Source organism: Polyergus mexicanus, unplaced genomic scaffold, assembly GCF_030449975.1.
Source record: "Polyergus mexicanus isolate NDT 795.1 unplaced genomic scaffold, iyPolMexi1.0 SCAF_9, whole genome shotgun sequence".
In the NCBI taxonomy this organism is placed as follows: domain Eukaryota; kingdom Metazoa; phylum Arthropoda; class Insecta; order Hymenoptera; family Formicidae; genus Polyergus; species Polyergus mexicanus.
In genome coordinates, this window is record NW_027223329.1 from 1,983,021 (window position 1) to 2,006,649 (window position 23,629).

Sequence of the window (23,629 nt, forward strand, 5' to 3'; positions counted from 1 at the left end):
TTAAAATTAAAAGAATTAATTTTTTTATTTGAGTTAAAGTTTTATCTAAAATAAAAATTATTTTGTGTACGTATATGGCCGATGTTTACCAAGAAGTTTGATCAAGAAGTTTGTCATCTCTTTCTACGCTAACTTTTATTATTCTATATCATCCGTCTCTCTATTATAAGATTTTATTTTCATTTTCCAAACATTTAAGAATTGTAGTACGATTCTTATATAATAACGCAGAGCAAGTCGCGGAGGTCAGCGTGTCAGAAGTTGGAGGCGCTCTGGGAAAAGTCGCGCTTGGATTTTCCGCCGCCAGTAACTTTCTTCATACTCGGCTGCATAAACGCTTCCGAGCATTCATAGGGTAGTGTTTTCTACGTAGTGAAGTTCGAAGTTCAAAGAGCGGTCTGAAAGTTTGATGAAACCGAAAGAAAACCTTCGCATGTTAAGCAGGCTCTCTTAGTTCAGATGGCATTTACTTTAGAAAGGGATATTTGCCGAAGTACGCGTACCGGTGATTGATTCGCGACGAATGCGCGAAATTTTAGCGACTTTTGCCGAGAGAGATCTTGCTTTCTCTCTTCCTCTTCTATGCACTCTGATCCATACGAAAAAAATATCGTTTACCTGTTTAAGGAAAAAAGATGAAAAATTTTAATAAATTAAATATTAAGAATATAATTATAAATTAATTTACGTGAAATTAAATTAATTATGAGATTTATATGAATAATATAATCAGTATTATAATATATTATTTTATATATCCGTTTGATGAATATATATCGTATAAACAAAATTATACAATGTAAAGAGTATGATTTTTTTTTTTTCATATGATTATTAAAATTTTAATTACGCGTTTTTTCTCGCAGATGATAATTGCAACATCATAATAACAACATAATAGTCCCCCTGTTAGCGCAAATGCTTCTTTGTGAAACGGATTATCTAGTTTTATTACTTTGTTAATATTTATTTTTATTAATATAATCGTAAATATGTACATATGTTATAAAAAGTAAATTAGTAAATAATAAGTTTTAATTTTTTTTTCTTACTTTTCTTTTAAAATAAATTTTACTATTAAACAGCACGGTTTAATAAAGAAATCAATGATTTGTATAGCAGTGGAAGAATTACAAGCTAACTGTTTAGCTATTGTCATTAACGATAACGATTAACTAACTGATAACGATGAAGAAGATAGATTAATTGTAAATAGAAAAAGTTTGTTTCTTGATGTTTTCAAATTTTGCTCTTAGACTGATGATCTTAAAAGATTTCAACTGCAAAAATTATTTCTGTAAGAAATAATCAACTTTTATGAGCAGTTTTTATTATTATTTTGCGATATACACGTCGACGGATTAACGACGCAGAATGAGAAGCTTTCGACATTCGAGAGATGTTTTACCTTTGGTAAGCAGCATGGTAGCATGGTATATTGCGAGGGTATACCTCAACGTCACCATTAGTTAAATTGCTTCAGCAATTACTCTTCTTGTACGAGACGTTCTATTCTTCTTGCCGCTTCTACCGTTGAATCTAATTTTCTTTTCGCGTATCAGATAAAAGACTTTTGCCCGTAATAAGACGCACAAACCTCGTTGTGAGTCGGGTCAACGTTTCGATTCGGAAATGTCGCGAAAGGAGAGTCGACAATTCGAAAAAAAATTTGCCAAAAGATTTGTATCATGAGAATTTAAATCGTTGGTACTTTGCTAAATAATAATGCACGTATAACTTTGTTAAAATTCTGCAGAGAGAACGCGCGAACAAAAAAGATGTATATTTTCGTAGATGAAATTAGAACTGCTCTTTTGGTGATAATTATATCCGTCTAATTATTTATTATGTAACGCGGTTCGTTTATTATAATTTTAACATTACGTATATATCGCAATTAGATAATCAAATAATGATTAAACAATACGGTTTATACGAAATTATAAATAGCATTATTTTACTTGTATTAAAGCGATAATATTCATTAAAATTTATTTGCAATATAATGGACATACATCGAATATTCCATATACATTTATTTGTTTCATAATACGTTAAATATTGTGTAGAGGGAAGAGGGAACGGAGAGTAGGATAAAAAACAAACCGGCGGCGGTGTCGCGTAAATATGTTGCGTATTGTGTAGTCGCGCTCAATGACAACGACCTTGTACGTGACAGCGGCCTTGTCATTCGTGCGACGATGTTCCAACAGGCAGGTAGTGTCGCGAGAGCCGCTCCGTACTTCGTATTGTTATAACATCTCGATTGCGACGAACTTTAAATTTACAGGTACGTTTAGAGAACATTAATGAACTTTGCGACGAGGAATCTGAATTGATTATGTTACGATTAATAAAAATGTATCATTATTTACAAACTTTAAATATATTTTGTCTATTTCTCGTCGTTACATTCGACAAAGTTACATGCGACGATAGATTAAACTTCGCGTTTAGCGACTCTTGAAAAGTTTCCTTGTGCAAATCTCAACGTTTAACACTTTACATACTTTAATCCAACTCCGTCTCAAGAGATACACGTAACTTTGACACATAATTTTGTATAAATGTATATTTATACCTGCATATAAAAAAAAATGAACAGAGTATGAATTGATACAAAAAGATAGTCAACCGTAAAATAATTCGTATATTTATATTTAAATCGTATTTTTGAAATATTTCTGTAAATATGTAGATTTTTTTCGGAGACATTTCTCAGTAAGATTCTAAGACTCTTGATTTCTATTCGAAATCGAACTATTTATTCCAAATTTATATGATTTTATTTTTATTCAATTTTGATGTCGTGTAATATTTTTTATTTACCACATCTTTTTTTAATTATTAAAAAACACAACTAACATTTTTATAACCGGTAGGATAATAATAATAATAATAATAAAAATAAATGAAAGACATACATAACTAGCAATGAATAAAGAAGATATGAATACAAGATAAAAAAATTTGCGCTTATTCAAATTTGCACGCTCACGGAATCGCATAATTATTTCATATTATATGTTTTCACGTTTTCAATTCAATCGCGATCGCATCGCGACGCGATTGACGTACGAGTCGCAATGTCAGATTTTATCCTTCATACGCCAGCATCTAATATCGCGAATTTCGATTCCCAGACGCGTGCGCGCGATACTCGTATAAGGTACTTCTTCTTCGGAACTTATGAATACTTTTGGCATTTTGTGTCGCGCGATAAGATTTTCAATATGGAGCTTTTAATCTAATATACGAGGCTCCGTGGTAGCGTATGTGAAGCCATATTTTCGGAAGGGAAAGATTACCACCATACTCTCGTCGCTTATTATGAACGCCGTTTTTTTTTTTTTTTTTTTTTTTTTACGGACCGCGGGAAATTGGGCTTTTCCGTCGTAAATCAAACGTGATTGATCCCTTAATTTGCTGTTTGATGGAGGGGGGGGGGGGCATTACTTAAAAAAAAAAAAAAAATATTTTTCATAAGTTACAAAGCTGCAAATTCAAGTATGTACCATTAATTTGCATAAGCTTATAAAAGTTATAGATTTTTTTTATATCGAATGTCTTCTTGCTCTACAAAAAATGTATTTAATTGAAAAAAAAAATTGTTGTTGCATATAAATCCACACATTGAAAAAAAAAAATATATATATATATATATATATTGTATATATATGTGTGTGTATGAGATATTCATAGTTTTTTATTATTTATATAAAATGTATAATGATATACGAAGTACAAGAATGGTAGTGCAGATACATATAATACTTGTTTTATAATTATGGACTCTTTTTCTAAAACTTAGTTAATTTTATGTTCTGAAGTACATGGTTCTTGAATCAAGCTATTCATTTTAGAAGCTGTATAAACTTTACGACACACTTTATAATGCGTTTTAATTAAACAAAGCAGATATCACGCATTCGCATTTTCCCATCTCGAGGCTTTCTCGATGCGTCGTAACGTTCGATATAGGACGCTTTTAATTTACTATATCTTTCCATATGGCTCTTCACAATGGCACGCGCTAAAGTGGAAAGGAGAGATTCGACGCTATGTCGCGTATATCTTCCCGAGGGGATTGTCCTCGTATACTTTCATCCTGCCGCTTATTATACGCCGAGACGGTAGGTTGAGCCTCTTGGCCGTAAATCAAATTTACGGCGGAGAGATCGCTGGTGCCCAACCCTTTGTACCTTTGAACACTCGGTTTAAACAGCATGTACTTTCGTTCCGTGTCATAAAATTCGCGACAATTAAAAATTCGCGATCAATTTTAGTCTCTATTAATATTTAAAAATATCTCGAAATATATGCGATGAATGAATTTATATTTCGTTTTTTTTTTCTTCCGTAAAAGTAGAAATTTAATTCAAATAATAATTACAAGCTTGACGGCAAAATAATTGTAAGCGCATAGAATATAGATTTTTTTGAGAAGAAATAATATTTTATTTATTTAAAAATCAAATTAAAAATTTATATGTAACGTTTAACTCGTAAATTTTATTTAAATATAATTTTATATTAAAATTCCAGCATTCTTTTTAATGATGCAAGATCCATGTTTAGCTAATTGAATCGAGCAAATAATTAACGAAATGTAGAATGCAGAAATATTGTTAGGAAATATAAATGAAAAATTTATACAATGAGTATTGCTTTTTTTTTTTTTTTTTTTTTTTTTCCTTCGACTAAAGACAGACGAACGAAATAAGATCACGCGCGATTCAGATGCCATGAATTCCCATTGCGGACTTTACGGCCACTCGTTTTAGCGCGCCTGTAATGAAACCTCGATACTGCTTCCTGTATATGCACCACATATACCTTCCTGCATGGCAGAGTAGGCGCACAATTAGCCAAATGCCACTCTAATAAGGATTTATGCCCTGTGGGATTTGTTACGACAAATCGAAGCGTACTATTTACCGGCGAGCAAATTGAAGCGTGATATATAATGTTCTGACAATCACGATTGAGATTACGAGACCTCGAGGAGAAGATAATCGATATTTTTGTATAATTGCTTGTATAATTTTTTAATGTGAATGACAAAAATTTTATATAGCGAAAAAATTAAATTACATATATATTTTGGTATTTGGAACATGTGATATATAAATATGATAATGAAGCGACTATTTTTAAACAATTAATTTAAACTACAAATTTCTTCTTTGAAACTATATTCTATCTTTATTATATTCTGGCTTTATTATATTCTATGTAATTGAATAAAAAAGATTTATTTATAACATTGTACAAAATATTTATGCATTCTAAATTTTTCTCGAAAAATATTACAGATTTATAGGCAAACAAGTTTAGATAAAAAGTAATTTTTTGATAGAAAATATATTAAAAGACTTATACACATGTACAATTAGATTTCATTATTCATTTTTAAATTTTTATTAAAAAATGGAAATTATTGCAATTTAACGTAGTTTAATCGAAAATTATTCCGCACAACTGATATGCGATTTTGCAAAAGATTTTTTTTTTTTTTTTTTTTTTTTTTTTTTTTTTTTTTTTTAATATGATACGCAAATTTGGTTTTATATCTTTTAATTGTCAATGATACGAATATGGATACAGCGCGAGTACTATAAACTTGCAACATTTTGATGTTGCTCCCGTCACACGCAATCGCTAAACTTTCATTCTGTCAAAGCAACACGAGCAGACTACCGAAGAGATCAGAGAAGTTTGTGCATTTACCTCTTGGAATACATGACATATTTAATCAAAAACTAATAACGAGAATGCTCACTACGTAGAGATAAATTGTAATGTAAGTTGTATTAAAATACACTTCAAATTTTTATACATGTTTAAGTAACTTATAATATGACATAGTAAAAATATATAAAATATAATAACGGATAGAAAGGAAGAAAAAAGAAATAATAGAACGCAAAGTGTGTAACAATTTTTCACAATTCAATTTTTTACTATATTGAAAAAAAAACGTATTAAAATTGTATGTTTAATGCAAAAAATTAACACGGATAATCCGGTATTTGTAAAATAGAATTACACGAATCACGATCTCAATTCGATCTATCGCATTTGTTATCTTTGTCCAGCAAGAAATTTTGATTAAAAAAAAAAAAACTAAGAATTTGGAAATGATGTTTCCTCTGATAAAATCGGATACCGACATTGTGTTCCTAGATTTGTGAGGAAAACCTTCGGGTTAGCAAAGCACGCCGATAAAATTTGATCGGAAAAAGGTAAATGAGTGCACTTTGACGATGGGGAAAAGCATTTCGGCGGAATTGAAAAAGCGGGAGAATAGGTGTACGAAAGTAAAAGTCGAAAAGAATAAGAGTAAAAAAGAAAGTTATCGAGAATCTCCTAGCGAACACGTCGCGAAATTTATTTCACAGTGAAAAGATTAAAGAATGAGCCTTTCTTTAAAAAAGTAATTCTCTTATAGCACGGATATATTTCTCCTAATTTGTTTAGTGCCGCAATAATAAAGCACAGTCGATTTATTCTTATTGACCGCCTTTCGCAGTCGATTGCTTCCGTCTCGGATAATATCGCGGAAAGGAAGATTGCATTCGGATCTTCTCTAGGAATCCAATTCGAATCCAGATTGAGAGTCGAATCCGAAATAAATCTGAGAGGTCGGATAATTTGATATACGCTAAATTGCGTAAGAACCTTGCGTCTGGCACGTGAAAATGCTGTTTTAAGTTCCATCAAAATTTTCAAGAATTTTAACAGTTTAGAAAATATTCTTACACATATACGTATCATAATACAATTTTGTATTTTAAAAACTGAAAAAGTTATATATATATATATTTAAAAAAAAGAGGAATTTTTTTTTATATGAGTAAATATTATTTAAAAATTATTTATTGTAAAAAGAAATCATTTTGCAGTTTTTACTTTGCATTATATTCCGTTAATAAAAATTAACGCGATTACGAATGATTATGAATCATAAAATTTTATCGTATTTTTTGTTATTAATTGATCTTATTTTTCAACTAATGAGCTGATCTACTTTGATACTGGAACTCTAGAAAATATTAAATTTTCTTTTGTCTTTTCTGTAAAATATTCTTTCTTTAGAGATTTAAATCTATATTATTCGTGACGTTTCAATTCATTTATCCTATAGGCGTATCGCGCGCCTATGGAGTATTACTTCGTAGCGATAATCCTTACGTAGCAATGGCACGCTACTGCAATGCGGGTTAATGTCGCGGTAGATACGTTATCTTTATTGATCATCAATTACGTCGGCAGTGTCTTTAGCAAGCCAACGAGCGGGGCGCAATTAGATAATACCTTATCCGGTTCGCCATCTTACGCTCAGCGCAATGGCTTTTAATTCGTCCGAGTAGCCCGAGAATACGATAGCGGATTTACTGTATTGCTCGTGATCCTTCCGTGAAGAGAGAAGAGGGAAGGGAGGGAAAGAGAGACGTTCCGTGGATAATATCGCGAAAGTGCACGATACTCTTTCACGGAGGCTCAGAAATTGGATACCACCGGGATGCCGGTCTCGTGTAACAGAGAGGCGCGTATACACCACGATTCTATTGAATTTTGGGGCGAATCCAAATTGGATCTCACGTATTTAGCGGCCAACACTAACGGTGCTACAAGAGTCTCAGGAACGGACACGGAGATTGCACTTTTCCGCGCGTTCAAACCTTAAAGACGTATCGCGAAAAATTTCATGTTAACTTGACGAAAAGTTCGATACACTTTCTCTTTTAGAATATTATCGGTTTTTCTTTTCTCGTTAAAATCTAAATTTTTTAAAGGTCTGGTTAAGATAATGTATGTTTGTATTATTTATTTATTAGACGAAAAACAATATATCGTTATCTTATGTACGATATAATTTTATTTCACGATATAATTTTAAAATTTTATTTTCTCTTCATCAAAGTACAATATAATAAAAAAAGCAAGACGTTAGAAATTTCGAGATTATTCTATTTTATCGGAAAGAAATTTATGTCAAATTGAAGCAATATAGGAAAATGACCATTCCCGTAATTATGCCGGAGAATATATTATGTATTTATTACGTTTTCGCTTTATCCCAAAAGTACTTATCGGTCCTGAAAAATAGATTAATTCCGGGCACCAAAAATTCATTATCCATCACTGATAAACTCGGCATGCACCTGGGACTGCTTAATGTTGGCGTATTCGCCGGAAGTATCTGCAGCTACGATAATGGCGGATACAAATGACGACCTGGTTATTTTGCTGCTCCAGTCGGTGCGCAGCTTCGTTCCTCCCGCGAGCCCTCTTTACTACCCTCCTTTTTACGATGATCTCTTTTCGCTTCCGGTGATTTCAAGCGGAAATGCGTCAACGACTAATACGACTAAGTTATGCCGACTACAATTCTCACGTACACACATCGCGGACTTTATTAACGAGGAAATAAAGCCACGGCGAACTTTGTTAATTAATTTTATTTGCGTTTAAAATACAAGTTGACGGCAATGTGTCTTTTCATTGTGCCATGGTAATTTATATTAATTTAAAATATATTTTTAATGCAATTTTTGGTCAGGTTACATTGTACAATATTATGCATATTTTTAATTGAAATTCTTCGTAATAATTATATGTCAACCATTTTTTTATCTTTTTTCTATCTTTACGAGAGAAAACTAATAATTCCTAAAACAAGATAGAGCTCGATAGAGTTTGCAATCGGCGATCGTGTAATTGGAGGAATGCACAAAGATTTCTTTGCCGGATATATGCGTAATATTTTAGGAACGTGTATATCGGGAACGCGATAAAAAATATCTTCGATCTTCTGCAGGGTCGACTCAATTTTTCTGTTCACGATTCACGACACAAGAAAGCAAAGCTGCATACGAAAGTCCGTTCATCCGTGATTCGTTCGAGATAAGCTCCGACTATGGATGAGATTTTTCCCTCTTTCTTCTCGACGCGCCAGTTCGATGTCCTTTACATTCTAAGCTCCTGTAATTTGCACAATCGCGTAACAACCGTCGCCGATTAAGGCCATTAGAGATAATGATAGCGCGGATGATGGACTAACTTTGTTTTACTCGCGTCCAATCGGAGATTATTCCTTTCGCGCACGCGTTAAGCAAACTCATCATTTATTTCGAGAGAGATCAGTCATTTTACATATTTATTTTTTCTGCCGATTTTATGCTTTATTTGTATGTTCGCTCTATTTCAGATTTGTGGAAAAATTAACGCGTAGCGTAATTCGCGATGAAATTTACAGTTGATTTTTAGTGGCGCAAAAATATATCGAGACAAAGTATCAAAGCTGCAAATGTTCATTTGAACACGAAATTTTACTTGGAATTTCTCTCGTTGTTATCCGTGCGTGAAACAACGTTGCTACGCATACGTGGGGAAATTACTCTCGTCGCCAGAATCGTTTGGTGACTCGTTCGATTCGGTGCTTTCTAGGCCAGTTTCAATACAATCAGTTTCCTGTCAGTACTCAACATCACGTACACGCGCGCGCGCGCGTGTGCGTGTACATCATCCCGGCATACGTAGTCCGGAGTCGCGCATTTTATGCCGATCGTGTGTTTCGGCGACTCGCGTTTCGAGGAATCCCTTCTATTTTCCTTGTGTATTTCGTTGCGGGATTATAGCGTCTGTCAGGTACACTAAATTACTTCTCCGCGACTTGAATCTCCCCTAAAGTATATATATATAAGTCTTATTTCGCTCGTGGCTCCCTGACACGATCTGGCCAGTTTGCCCGGTAATTGAATGTCGTCGAAGGTTATGAGAAATACAAAATCCCGAACATCTGTTCATAAATCACTCTCGCGGACATTTATATCGATGTTTTATGACGCTTTTTTTACTGTTCATTAATTAATATTTTTACCATTCTTTATTATTGCCTTTATCGACGATATTTAATGAAATCAGGATACACATGACACGATTAGAAAATAAAGATATATTATTAATTTTAATACTAGACATTTTTTATTTATATATTGTATAAAATTAATTAATATTATAAATTAATTAAAAACAATAATAATTAAACTAACAATGTTTTAGAGATCTCGATAATTAAAAAAAATATTTTGAAAAAAATGTACAAAAATATTTTTAAACTATGAGAATATTAGATAAAGTTTTTTCATAGCGTTTCTTAATTAATCCTCGATTGTGTGCACGATAATAGAATTGTACTGTAAGGGTTTTAAATGCATTTTTATTTTATCTTGAAGAATATTGGATATGCTGCGACATTATAAAATCTTTATCTTGAAGAAAGCGCATTGTATGCGTACGCTATTATATTTTAGTTTTTCTCTTTGGCCTTAGGCAACGGAAAATCTGCGTGGTTTGTTCTGGTCCGTTTCCAGTTCTGCGTGTTTCATCTTGAAACAGAAATAAAATATCATTTTGACTCAAGGATATTACTTAAGTAAACACATATTGTTATAAATATAAAAATTTTTCGAAAAATGCATCTCTGATAAAAGGTAGACGATTTATACAGAAAATGAGAATCTTGAAAAAATTCTCAATAACATCGATGAACAGCGAAATATATTTATTAATTGGGAAATGTTTTTTTTTTATTATACACTTATTTTTAGAATTTAATTTTACACAAAATTGCTTCATTTTTATTACTAATAATATAAAAATAAATAATCGATATAAAAAATATTGATGTTTCATCCAAAGCTTTTTTTTTTTTTTAGCATGCCGCTTTTTTGCATTTTATAATAAGAAAATGACGAAGTAGATCATAATTACGACAATATTGCAATATTTGATGAATGATGTTACACGAATCGTGAATAATTATCTGGGATGCGAATTGATACATTGAAATGCGAGAAACAAATCAGCATTTAGAAAGCGTTACTTTTCTCGCCATAAACTCAGGACCCTATTAAATATTAATTGAGCGGGTAATTCGCCTCGGCAAAAAGGCGAGTTACATAAATCGGACGGTTATGTAAATCAGCTCGTATATCTCGTGGCTCTCATCGATTTTCGGGGGGAGAGGCCGGAGAGAGAAATGTACCGATGGAGAACCGATCGGATTTATCGGGATTTAGCGGGACTATGGTGTCCACGAGGGAATATCGTCGTTCGATCGACTTATTGCGGCTAAAGAACGGAATGGTGTGCGCGAGATTTAACAGGAATTATTTACACTAATGGCGGTCTAATTAACTGGGATTACGCGCTTCTCTCTCTCTCTAACGTGGCGTGCCGTTTGTCAAAATAACAAAAAACGGTCGTAAAATGTGACGGCGAAAATTTGTCTACGCCAAGTCCCATCTGTAACTCTCCTTTCGATCTTTCCTTTTATTCGCGCCGTGATGCAACGACAAATTATCCTGTCGTTCCGCAATGGCACTTTTGCTGAAAATCGCTGTCGAGAATCTGGTTCTTAATGCATTGTCACGAGACCGACAGAGAATAGCAATGATTGTCAGAGACAGTCCAATTCTCTTCTGCATGGCGAAACTTTACTTTATCGTTGCAAATATTTTCACAATGTAAGACTTCGATTTATTATCAATTCCGTTACGAAGATTCTAAGCCAAATTTGTCTCTATTTAAGAAGATTATTTTTAACTTTTAATATTCAAATGATATAAATAGAAGAATGAAAAATAAGAAAGATTTTTATTGCTAATTCTTTGTAAGTAGATAAAGATTTTTATACCGCCAACTTTTTTTCTGATATATTAATAAGTATATAATTTGTCTTGAGTTTTTACAACATTTTCAAACAAATATTTTTATTATAAAATGTAATTTGTCAGTATTTTTAAAATATGCACGGCAAAAATTTCTCTCAAATTTTTAACTTTTATGACAAATATTTATTTGTTTCCTTAGATTATTATATTAAAATAATTATATTATTATCCGTTTTATCAATATTACTTTACATTATTGATTTAGATAGATTATTTCTATTACATTAAAGAAATTAGTTATATTTAATAAATGTTATCTTTAAATTGATCATATAATTTTCGTGCAATATTTTATTCTTATACTGTATTCTCTTTTGTAACAGCATTATAGATCTTTTTATGAAACGCATTTTTATCGAGCTCCTGCGAAACATGTCACATAACAAATTTAAAGAACAAACTACAAATTCTTGGCTTGCACGTTATAAGTCACCAAAATTTTCGTTTTTCCCGGATCAATGCTTCAAGAACTTCACAATCAGACAAATACATTTTACGTTGTAGTTTTTTCCCCTTTTTATTTCACTAAAGTAAAAAATTTGCCCGAGAACAGAAATGCGAGATTTTTACGATAAAAGCTTACATAGAGAAGTTATTGACTCGTTTCGTACAACCGGTAAATCTTTTGAAAAAGATAAAATTACGTTCACTCGTATCTTAAAGCTTCTTAACGTGGAGTAAATTTTACAGAAATATTTGCCAGTACAGTTTAAATTTTATATTTTGTTCCGTGGCTCTTGCGAGGATAATTAACGACTGAAGACCATTCAGAGATAACGACAGGATTTATTTTTCCCATTTACAGGCCCGGCGTACTCTTGGATTAATAAGCCGGTAGAATGCTTTAATTTCGCGAAATTAATTTATTATCAGAGTACTCAAGAAGTTTAAATATATATTAGAACTTTCAAAACTTTCATTTTTGAGGACAGATTTAAGAGGCAGCAGATGTTGTTGTTCTACTTGAACTTTTATGCACAAGTGCTTTAATACTTTTATTAAATATTTAATACAGTCATCAATAGCTTTCAGGATTTCGCGGATATATATTAAAAGAGATACAAAATTTCTCTTATATCAAATTACATATTATTGTCTATCAAATTACATATGATTGAAAACTTCATTTTCATCTCTTAATGTAAAAGTTAGTTGCACGCGAGGTGAAGAAGAACTGTGCTGTCGATAAACGTATCCATCGCAGCTTGAAATTCGTGCAACAATTTCGCGCCGCACAAGCACATCGTAAACACATCCATTACACAATCGGCGGAATTTAGCGTTTTTTTTTTTTTTTTTTTTTTTTTTTTTTTTTTTTTTTTTTTTTTTTAAGAACTGTTTTTTCCGACGAGTCATAAAACGCTCGAGTGCCATTTCGGTCTGTAAGTCTCATTAAACTTCTCGCGAGGTAAATGAGCGAGTTCAGCATCATAAAGAAGTTGCTAGTTTCTGGCAAGGCACTTAAAAGATGAGTTTTGAGAAAGAGATGCAAGAAAGTGGAAGAGAAAATCATGAGGGAAAATTACGAGAGATAGAAAGGGAAATAGAGAAATAGAATAAAAGAGAATAGATTAATTTCTTTATATTATAAAACATAATATTTTCCATTGGATTATTTAACGAGTATATATATATATATATATATACAAATTACGAAGGGAATAATAAATAATTAAACTAATAAATAATTAAAATTTAAGCCAGAAAAAAGTGGCAGGAAAAGAAAAATTTGCAGTAAGTTAAGTTAGAACAAATAAACATGGAAATATAAAGACAGAATGGAAGTATCTTTCGGATTATGACGTAAAAGGAAAAGAGGCATACATGGAAGAGATGGTCATCATTTGTGAGAGGTGTGACATTAAGAGAGGAGCAAAAATGCGAGTTTAACTTGCGCAGATTCCGTCACTGCGAGGCAAAAAGTTGTTTGTAGGATCAGAAAACACTCCGTTGGCTTTTAACGTGGGCTCTATTTGCCGGCAGCCGGAGAGAATGATCCTTCGACAAGCGTAAAGCGAAGTACCTTAACTTCGTAACACCTTGCGGCCTAACATGTGTTTGCTCCGCGACAATAGTATCTGTTTTGAGAAATGTAACCATGTGACACAACTTGTTCTCGACCGACTTCTCGGACAAGTCGGTTATCGGAAAATCCTTTTTACCGCTCGAAACTCGCTGCAAAACTTGTAGTCGTGAGATCAGAGGAGCTCTGGATAGGTACATAGAAGCGATCCCGAGTTAGCGCATGTCCGGGGAGAAGACTTTTCTAGATTATTTGCAGATGGCAGAGAGAAAGACAAAGGCGGTTATTGTGTTGCAAGAAGTCGATTAATATTAATTGAACAGCTGAGTGGACGGTACGTTGCAAAAATGAAGTCGTAGATGTTAAAAATGCGCGGTGTTATTTTTATAGATAATTCTGTGCGTATCACACAATGCTTTAAATTTTAAATTATAATTTCCTGGCTGTTGGATAAATATTTTTCAATTATGATTTATTTCTTTAGTATATCATTTGATTTTGAGATGAGACGAAAATCAAGTTACATCATCGTTAATCCAAAATGTACCACAGAAATACGAATTTAAGATTATATTTCACATCATTTTTCTTTCTTTTTTTTTTTTTAGATTTTTCTAAAGAATTTTTATAATGAAGACAAATTTACATATTTTTATTTAGAATTGAAGATATGAGAGAAATTTTGTATTCATATTATGAATAATATAATATTTGTATCAAAATATTGGCCGAAATACAGAAGAAGAAGAAGAAGAAAAAAAAAAAAGTATAAATAAAATTAATTTATAGTAAAAATCAGATGTTTACCGAAAATGATTGTTTTTAGACAATACATATTATATGTCAGAGATGGCAATCATACTGTGAAATGCGTGGGTTTGTGCAACGTAATCAATGTACGAGACATTAACGTCATATCTCCTAAATTTTGTACGTGGCATCGCTTATTCCCCGTTGAATAGGATTCAATGAGATTTACTGTCATTTGCCGGATATCGTTGACGGGCGACGTGCGATTGCAGCAAATACCTTAATTTCCGAGGTACAGAGCTATATGCGAGCAAATCATCAACTGGATATGTATTTGAAATTGCATTGTATATTTATGCGGAATGTGTGTGCAACCCATAAAATCGCTCAATATCGAGACTTCCCTTTTACGGCGAAATTATGCTGTCTGTAACATGATTTTGAGTAAATTTTACATCTTGTATATACATAGTTGCAGTATTCGTGACAAAAATTGGCAATAGGCCAATTTCAAAAAAATGTGTTTTTATTTATTTGACATCTCCGTGAATTCTCGATTTTTAAAAATTTATATTTTTATTCGATTTACTTTAAATAGTTTGAAAAATTAAAATTTTTTGATGAAAGATGGTTTAAATTAAAAAAACGAGTTAACGATGAAAGTTTCATGTAATTTTTTAAAAGAAATTTTTTCTCATTTTTTCTGATATTTGTTTTAGAGATATAAAATTATAAACAATTATTTAAAAAAAGATTGAATACATATTATTTAAAATAGAAGATTTTTAAGATTTCACGAGCTCTAAGATACTCACGCGAGCACCAGACTCGATATATCAATGCAACCGTGCATCTCAATTTGCTCTCGGGTCTCCAATCGCAAAGATAGAGACAGAAACACTATACATACGTCAGCGAAATGTGTCAGCTTTCGATATGCGCGTTCCTTTTTACAGCGGGCAGAATTTCGATATGGTAGCCGCCGGTACTTACAATCGTTTTCGAGCACGACGCGGATAGAGGCACTCTCGATAACAATACGCCACGTTGATGGCTCAGTTACAAATTATGGGGATCCTCAAAGCGCGAGATGCTGCATTTGGCGTCTCGCCAGGCCAACCTTCCATCGCATCCGTTAAATTTTTTAGCTCCTTTTGCTCGTCCACCAGCCATCGACGTGGCTCACGCAACACCACCGCGGAAATCAATATTCTCGAGATAAAGTATGAGCGTGATTCCGCAGCGCCACGTGCGCCCCGTCATACACGTCCGGAGACAGTAAATTCCGCAGTAGTGCTCACTCACCGCGGTGAATGAAAAGAGATATTTATGCACTATTATATTATATGTCGACGATAAAATTTTATAATAATTTATGTATAAAAAGTAATTTTTTTCAAATTTTATATAAAAATAATAATTTTTGTTTCTGACAAATAAAAATTGTTTTGTATAAAATAATAAAATTTCATATTTGCTTCATACTTCTTTTATTTAATATTTGTAAAAAATGTGAAAAAGTATTAATTATTGTTTTTTAATAACTTTTTATTTATTTTTTATTTTTTTTTAGTTTTTTTTTTAGTTTTTTTTTAATGACAGAGTGTGACAGAATTACTAGTTATTAACTTTTTCAATTATGTGTTTTTATTATATCTCATAAATTGAAAAAATATGGTTTAATATTTTTGTGATGCACAAATCGTGTTATATATATATTTTTTCTTACTAACGACTAAGTTTTACGACTAGAATAAAATAGTGACATTTAAATTTTTTTTGTCTTTTATATTACTTGGAATACGCTTAGAATTTCTAAAATGAATATTCCTTAGAAATCGAATGAAAAGTGAAAAATTACTCAGGATATAATTTAAAACGAATTCGTGGATCCTTTTAATTCGAGAAACACTGTTCTACGGAATGTGCGCCGACTTGGCAAAACGAAAAATTCACCTCCACTCAAACTAGTTTACGACTTCCATTGCTGATATTGCGGCAAGATTGTGCCAATGGTAGTAGGGATGAAATGTTAATCAAAGCGAATATTGAAAACTCATAGACTTTGAAGATCGATTTTACATAATAACATTATTCTCGTGCAAGAATCTTAATATTAAATTTTTTTTTTTTTTTTTCACAAATCATCAAATATTAGATGTCATTGAAATCACATAAAGTCGTAATGATTTTTTAAATCTTGCTCTATTATAATAAATGTGAAAGAAAAAATAAATTTGCAACAATTAAAATATCACGATGTGAAATATCGAAAGATGAAATCTTCAGATTAAATATGACAATACCTGTTACAATTATTTTCACTATTACCTGCGACAATTTGACCTGTCTACTTACCTTCTGAAGCTTGCGAAATTTTACTCTTATAACTAATTTTCGCAAGAAACATACGAGAGATAGCTAATCAGAATTCGCAAGGAATACGCAAAGGGGAAGTTTGAGTCTCTTAATTGGCGATTCGAGTTCCTCGAAGGAGTGCAATACAGGGAAACGCGCGGGGAAGATAGGGGTTGCGAACGAGGTCTTCTCTAGAGATCACGTTTGTGGAAGTAAAAGCGTTCGATATTGCGGCACTTTGCACGTAATACCATTACGGGGGGTACGGAATTTAAACTGCATTCAGACAACGGAATGGTGACGACGGATGCGGACGCAAGAGGGAGGATAATCGACCCTGTATACGGTTAATTTTTGATTGGACCGAGAACGCGATTGTGATAACGAAAGTAACGGGGCGGCGACGCAATTGTAAGAACTTAGCTGATTAGAATACGGCGTTCGTATGGCGGATTCATTTCACTAGTATAATGAACGGTGCGAGAACCTCGTCGAATGCCGATTGAAAAAAACCGCGTATTTATTAATGCGGCCGTTGTATTAACGAAACCGTCTCTCGACGAAAAATTATGTTTTTCGAGAGGGAGGCGTGAAATAAGTATTCCGATACACGAAAGCGAGGGGAAGAAGCTCATTATGAGAGACGAAAGACAATTTTTAACATCTTTATTATATTATAAGAAAGATATCGCGAAATTCAATAATGTAGATTAATTTCGGAAAACTTTTGGAATACATAATGTCTACAAAAATATATATAACGTACATAAAGTAAAATTATTTACACTTATCTTGAGATTAAAAAGAAAAAATGATTAGAGATGCAAAAGATAATAATAATAGATAAGATATTTTCTGTGAAAAGCAATTAACATTAGATTTGTAAAAGAATTCCTCGATTATTTCCTTCAGATATATATACTTCAATTTTATATATATACTTAATAATAAATAAATTAAATTAATTAATATATAATATACTTTCAATTTTTCTATTACTCCCTTCTCATTAGCGAATAGCGAGCAGTAATTGTTAGTGACAGGAATATCTTAAAAACTCAACAAGCCATTGTAACCGCACAGAATACTATATCATAAATCATATATATATACAATGAGTATCGATTAATTATTCTCGCGCGATTCAACAGCGTATCCCAAGATAAATCGTGGAAATTCGCTCTGCGATGCCAATAAAACGTTGCATTGTAAGAACGTTATCGGAAAATCGAGTACTTTTTTCATATAAACCGCCATCGTCAGCATCGCTCGGGCGCAACTTTACACACACGCGTATATATTAATAGCAACATATATCGATAAATGGCTCGTTGCGTTTTACGAAGATATATCAGAAATTTTGCGAAATGAGCGCAAATGAAAATTGCCGCGCTGCTCTGTACGCTGCGATATTTGTTGTGTTCTATTATTGCTGCTTTCGCCCACGTTGGTATATCTAAGATATGTGTCGGTTATATATTTTTATATATTTATATAATATTATATTTATATATTTTATATATTTTTATAATCTATCAATATAAATAAAATTTAATGTAACGGAAAATTTTGATTTGAAGCTTCATTTTTCGAGATATTTAATGGGAATTAAATTTTAATCAAAATGCAGTTAATAAAGACGAATTAATTAATTTAAAAATTGTCTAATACTTTAACTTAATAATTGAGGATTGTCTATGTTTAATTTAGTAATTAAAAATTAACCAATATTTGAGTTTAGTAATTGGAAAATTTAATTAACATTAATTTTCAACACACATCACATGCACACGTACTTGGTTAAAATTCAGCTTACGCTTTGGATAACTCGTTTTCATTGAAGTTCCGTCACATCGCTTCCGATAGATTCTCGTCGACGGAGCCACATTTCATCGACGCATAATAAATGGAAAGGCCGCGTTCTTTAACGCGACAGTGAGCTAAACGCTGAACCGTAAATCGTTTTCCCACTCTATATAGGAAAAGCGTATCCGGTGCCGTCAAGGCGCTCGCTCATAAATCACGACGTGCGCACTTGTGAGTTGAAATCGGGAGAAAAAAATATATCGGATGAAGGAAAAATCGTCTGGTCCATCATTGGACCATGGATGTCGACCATATGAAAGATATGTCATTTCGGAGATGCATAGCATATTCGTTAATATCGGATCCTTCGATCACTTAAAATTCTGTCTAAAATACATTATCGTGTTACGTTTAATCCGCATTAATGTATTTTTAAATATTCGTCGTATTGTATAATAATTATAATTTAAAGTGACGATATATTTTTAGCAAAAATTTTTAGACATCGAATTGTCACAATTCTTTTCTTACACTGTCCTCACGAACAGTTTTACACTTTATATATGTATAATATACTATATATTTCCTTTTCTCTCTCTCTCTCCCTCTCCCTCGGTCAGGATCGCGACCGTTTCGGTCATCGACGGGTCCGTGATAAATGACGTTAGGTCGCGAAGCCGGCGCCTTGGCTCGATAACGTCCGGCGATCCGCGCCGATCAAATTTAATTTTGATAAAGAAGATTTATAAATGTGGGATAGCATAATCCGCCACGGCGGCACAGTACTGGCTTTTATTTTTCCAGAAATACGAAATTCAATTTTCGATAAGACCGGATTACACAGAGAGCCTGCCCGCTCCACGATCTTTCTCGCATTCCCATCCCGACTATTTCTCATATCGCGATCGCGCGGCATCTCTCGCTGGATACGCGTTCGAGAACATTATTTTAAAGCGAGAAGCTGGTTTTGGCCGAATGTGCGAAATTTTGACACATTCGATCACGTATCACCCAAGGCTGATTCGTTACGAGATTATGAAATCGCGTACGTGAATTTTATTATTAAGTAAAAGGGATTAAATTAACTTGGAATCTCTAGTTTTGAGATACAGACCAAACTGTAAGTAATCCGCAATTTATTTACATCAACAACATCGAAATTATATTTATGCGATTTGGGAAGAATATATTTTATTATACGTATATATATGTATATAGATTGGAGATCGTTTGCAAAAAAGCGTAATTTTTAATGGGTTGGGAATACCGACCTTTTGGAAAAACATTTTATTTTTGCATAAACGTATACATATATGGTACAAGCCATATGGAACTTATACGAGTGGATATGAATGATAAACTCGATATTGAGAGGTATCAATTATATCGATTATACATGCGTGAAAACATTACAAAATACGCGACGATATTACAAAATTTGTTCAGAGAAAATGCACTTTATTCTTCGATAATACAATACATATGCAACATTTTAATTAAAACGTGGGACAAACAAATCTTGATATTAATAAAATAAACCTGTAGTTGATAACTAAAATGAATTAATTATAATAAATCCATACAATCGATGAACCTAAATCCCCAGCAATTTTAATGGATCGCAAAATAACTTTCAACATTACTTTTAATTTCGAATTTTCAATATTATTTTTACTTTTACAATTTTTCGACGATCACGTAAACTTATATGTACATTAATCGCATAAATTCATTATAATTATTTTTAATCGAATTTATATTATAAAATATAAGTTTTAAAAAAATTTTAATATTTTCTCATTGCTCGTATAATATACAATTTGAATTAGAAATAATACAAATATTTTTTTTGTATAATATATAATTATTATTCTATTATAATTTTATTAACGCTTTCATGGACATTATTTTTGCAGGATCTCATGACGAAGAACAAGCAGCGATATCGGTGGCGTTTGCTGGTCTGCGGCATCGTCCTCATAATCGTCTTGGCCCTGGTGATCGCCGCGGCGATCCTCTTGACCGGCAGCCCGAATTCCAGCGCGTCGAGAACGAACGGCGCACCCGGTATATCTCTGGAGGAATGGCTTTCCGGTTCGTTGTCCCCCAAGAGCTTCAACGGCACATGGATCAGCGGTAAGTACTGCACTTGTGTTCACTCGACGCGTGGAAAAGAATGTTGCGAAAACATAAGCGTCGTCGACTTTTTATTCGGAAATCCCTGATTTTCGAAACGAGTTCTCCCTCGAGGCGTCGCTCTCCCGAAAGCTAATCGCGATTTATTATTTAAGAAGATTTGAAACGCGTTGCGTGAATAATGCGCCGTTTAATTGCGTTGGATGTGCAAAAAATGCTTGCTTTTAATGGACGTTGCTCTTTTAAAAGGTTTCATTTTCTATAGGATAAATTATATACGCGTAATATTGAAAAGTCTTTAAATTGAAAGCTGACAATGAGCAGTGAAATAAAATTATAAAACTAAAATTGCAAAATATTGAAATATAGGTGCATCGTGTGTCTTTTGAGTCACGAAAATATTTTTGACGATTTCATATAATTTAGAATCATTTTAATACGTTATCATTTTTTTTTAAATATATTTTATATAAAATTATTCTGTGATTGAATATTTTTGATGGTGCTTAACGGTCGGAAAGGAACAAAGAGCAATATGAGTATTTTTTTTTTTTTTCGTGTTTTCTCTATGTATTTTAAATTTTATAGATGCTCTGAATTTTTTAAGATTTTTAAACGCGGTCACTGCCTTTTTAGATTAGCAACGATAACAGTTTACAATTCATGAACGGTGGCTTCGCGTCGCGAAAGCACCGCTCAAATAAGTTTTGAACTCGTAAAAAAAACTCGTTTGCCGATACGTTTAATGTTGATTATTGTGTTTCGCGTTCGTGCCGTACACGAATCTTTTTCGAGCACCGCCTCCCGGTGACTTGTTTTTTGCCAGTTTCGGCATGCGCGCGATTTTCCCGTTTTTTTTTTTTTTGTTCGTATAATAAAATTATCACATACCATAAATCACGCGCGTGAGACAAAAGTCGCTCGGCTCTTTCCGCGGGAATGAAACGTCAAATCACGAACGTATGTCAGAGTTTGTTGGTCTCTCTCTCTCTCTCTCTCTCTCTCTCTCTCTCTCTCTCTCTCTCTCTCCCTCTCTGCTCTGCGTATTATACAACATGAAAAGAGAATAATAAATGATTCACGCGACGCGGGAGGATCGCACAAAAGCGGATGCGACCGCGTCGGCGAATATTTATATCATATTTTTTTCTCCCTTTTGCCGCGTGAATGGCGGTCTCGCCGTCCACGGCCGGCCCTCGTTGAAGCGTGTGAAGTTCAAACTAATTTTATATTTGAGGCAGCGAGTTGACCATTCTACTTCATTCGCGGATCCATTTGTCTTTGTTACGGCACGACCGCCGACACCGCTGTCGGCCTATAAATCCTTTCGTCAGCTCGGGAACAAAAGACGGGTTTTAATGGATGTACGCGCGAGCGCGGCCACCAGTATCTTGCCGCTCCTATCGTTTAATTCTTTTTGCTCGAAAACGCGTCACGAGCGTCGCTAGTAATACAGAGCCCATTCCCTTCGCGGACGCACAGGAGTAATCCCGACCGCGCGGAAATCCGCGAGGATATTTCGGCGGGGAGATCGAAATTAAACGACCGCCAACGTCCAAAATTGTCGCGCCCACGCGTTTTTATTCGGATTCGCGTCGACCGATGAAAGCCGATCCGGTGAATATCGAGCTGACCAATAAACTATGTCTCTCGTTTTTCTCGTAAAAAGCCATTTTTGGACTTAGCATCCAAATTTATGCTTTCGATTTGTGTGTCACAGACTTCATTAATTGCGCCGACTTCATCGCGGCGATATCTTTCTATTTTTTATAGGCTTCGTTAAATAATACTTTAGAGAACCGTATTACGATTTTATGAATCTAAGAAAAGAGAAAAATGTAAAATTTAGTTAGAATTTTATTTACTTTTTACACACATCCTGTTCGAATGTTTGATATCGCTGATTTTTATCAGTTTCGCAGAGTCTTATTAACATACACAATTATCTCCCATAAAAAACGACTGTGTTTCGTTAATAAATTTTTTCGGAAAAGTGGAACGTTTCACAGAACGTAATTCTGATATCACATGACAAACTATTTAACTCGAATCCATTTTTATTAGATCCAATGATAATATATCAATGTAAAATTTTGTTAAATTATTCTGAATCGAGCTCTTTATTACACACATACAGTCAGTTTTTTTCTTCTTCTCTTTCCACATGATACAAAAATTGTCAACATTAAAAGAGCACATAATGAAATTATATTAAATTATTATATAGTATTATGTTCATGTCACGTTGTATTAAATAATTTAAATAGTTTCAAATATATACGGGAATGTTGTGGAAAATAAACAATTCCCCACCCTTTTTTTTCACGTTAAAACACACGTGTTTTATCTAATTATAAATATAGAAAGCGCAAATAATTGGACGAACTAACACTATAGACTTATTTGTTGTATCTAAATGGAGATGAGTGTTACGTCGCACTCTCTCAGCAGTTCTTCTAACGATGATAAAGTTCCGCGCATTCGTAGCGATCACAGGAAACAGCAAAATATATTTCTACCGATACTCGAAACACATCCCTGCCTCGATCAATATAATTACTGCAATGCGTGGAAGCTCGATCTAGAAGCTCTTGCGTTGTCTCTCCGCGATTCGCATCTTTTCCCTTTTGTAGCTCGCGACAGGATGGGGCGCCTCTTAAAAAGTAACGAGGTCGAAGTCCATTCGGGCCAAGGAATCAGAGAAACGCACGTAAAGTGTATTAATGGCGCCTGTCGGAAATTCCCTTACCATCTCACAAATCCTCTCTGCTGTAGCATTATTTTGTGTCTTCTCCTTAACGATTTTAGTTAATAT

General features: G+C 33.3%; 2 protein-coding genes across 10 annotated transcripts in view; one reads left to right on the plus strand and one right to left on the minus strand.

Annotated features, from left to right (window-relative positions):
* Nucleotides 1–23,629, plus strand: part of LOC138936417 (venom dipeptidyl peptidase 4) — a 315,499-nt gene that overhangs the window by 188,074 nt on the left and 103,796 nt on the right. For 8 of the 9 annotated variants that reach the window (XM_070301827.1, XM_070301834.1, XM_070301830.1 and 5 more), the window contains one exon: nucleotides 20,595–20,814. In XM_070301827.1, the coding sequence (XP_070157928.1) occupies nucleotides 20,595–20,814 (220 nt within the window). Of the gene's footprint in view, nucleotides 1–2,183; nucleotides 2,291–20,594; nucleotides 20,815–23,629 lie in introns of those variants that run through there. The other variant, XM_070301835.1, reaches the window with a different exon arrangement.
* Rpi12 (RNA polymerase I subunit RpI12) overlaps nucleotides 600–23,629 on the minus strand; it is a 130,518-nt gene continuing 107,488 nt past the window's right edge. The window contains exon 4 of the mRNA XM_070301841.1: nucleotides 600–618. The gene's annotated coding sequence lies outside the window, so the exon portion shown is untranslated. The remainder of the gene's footprint in view (nucleotides 619–23,629) is intronic.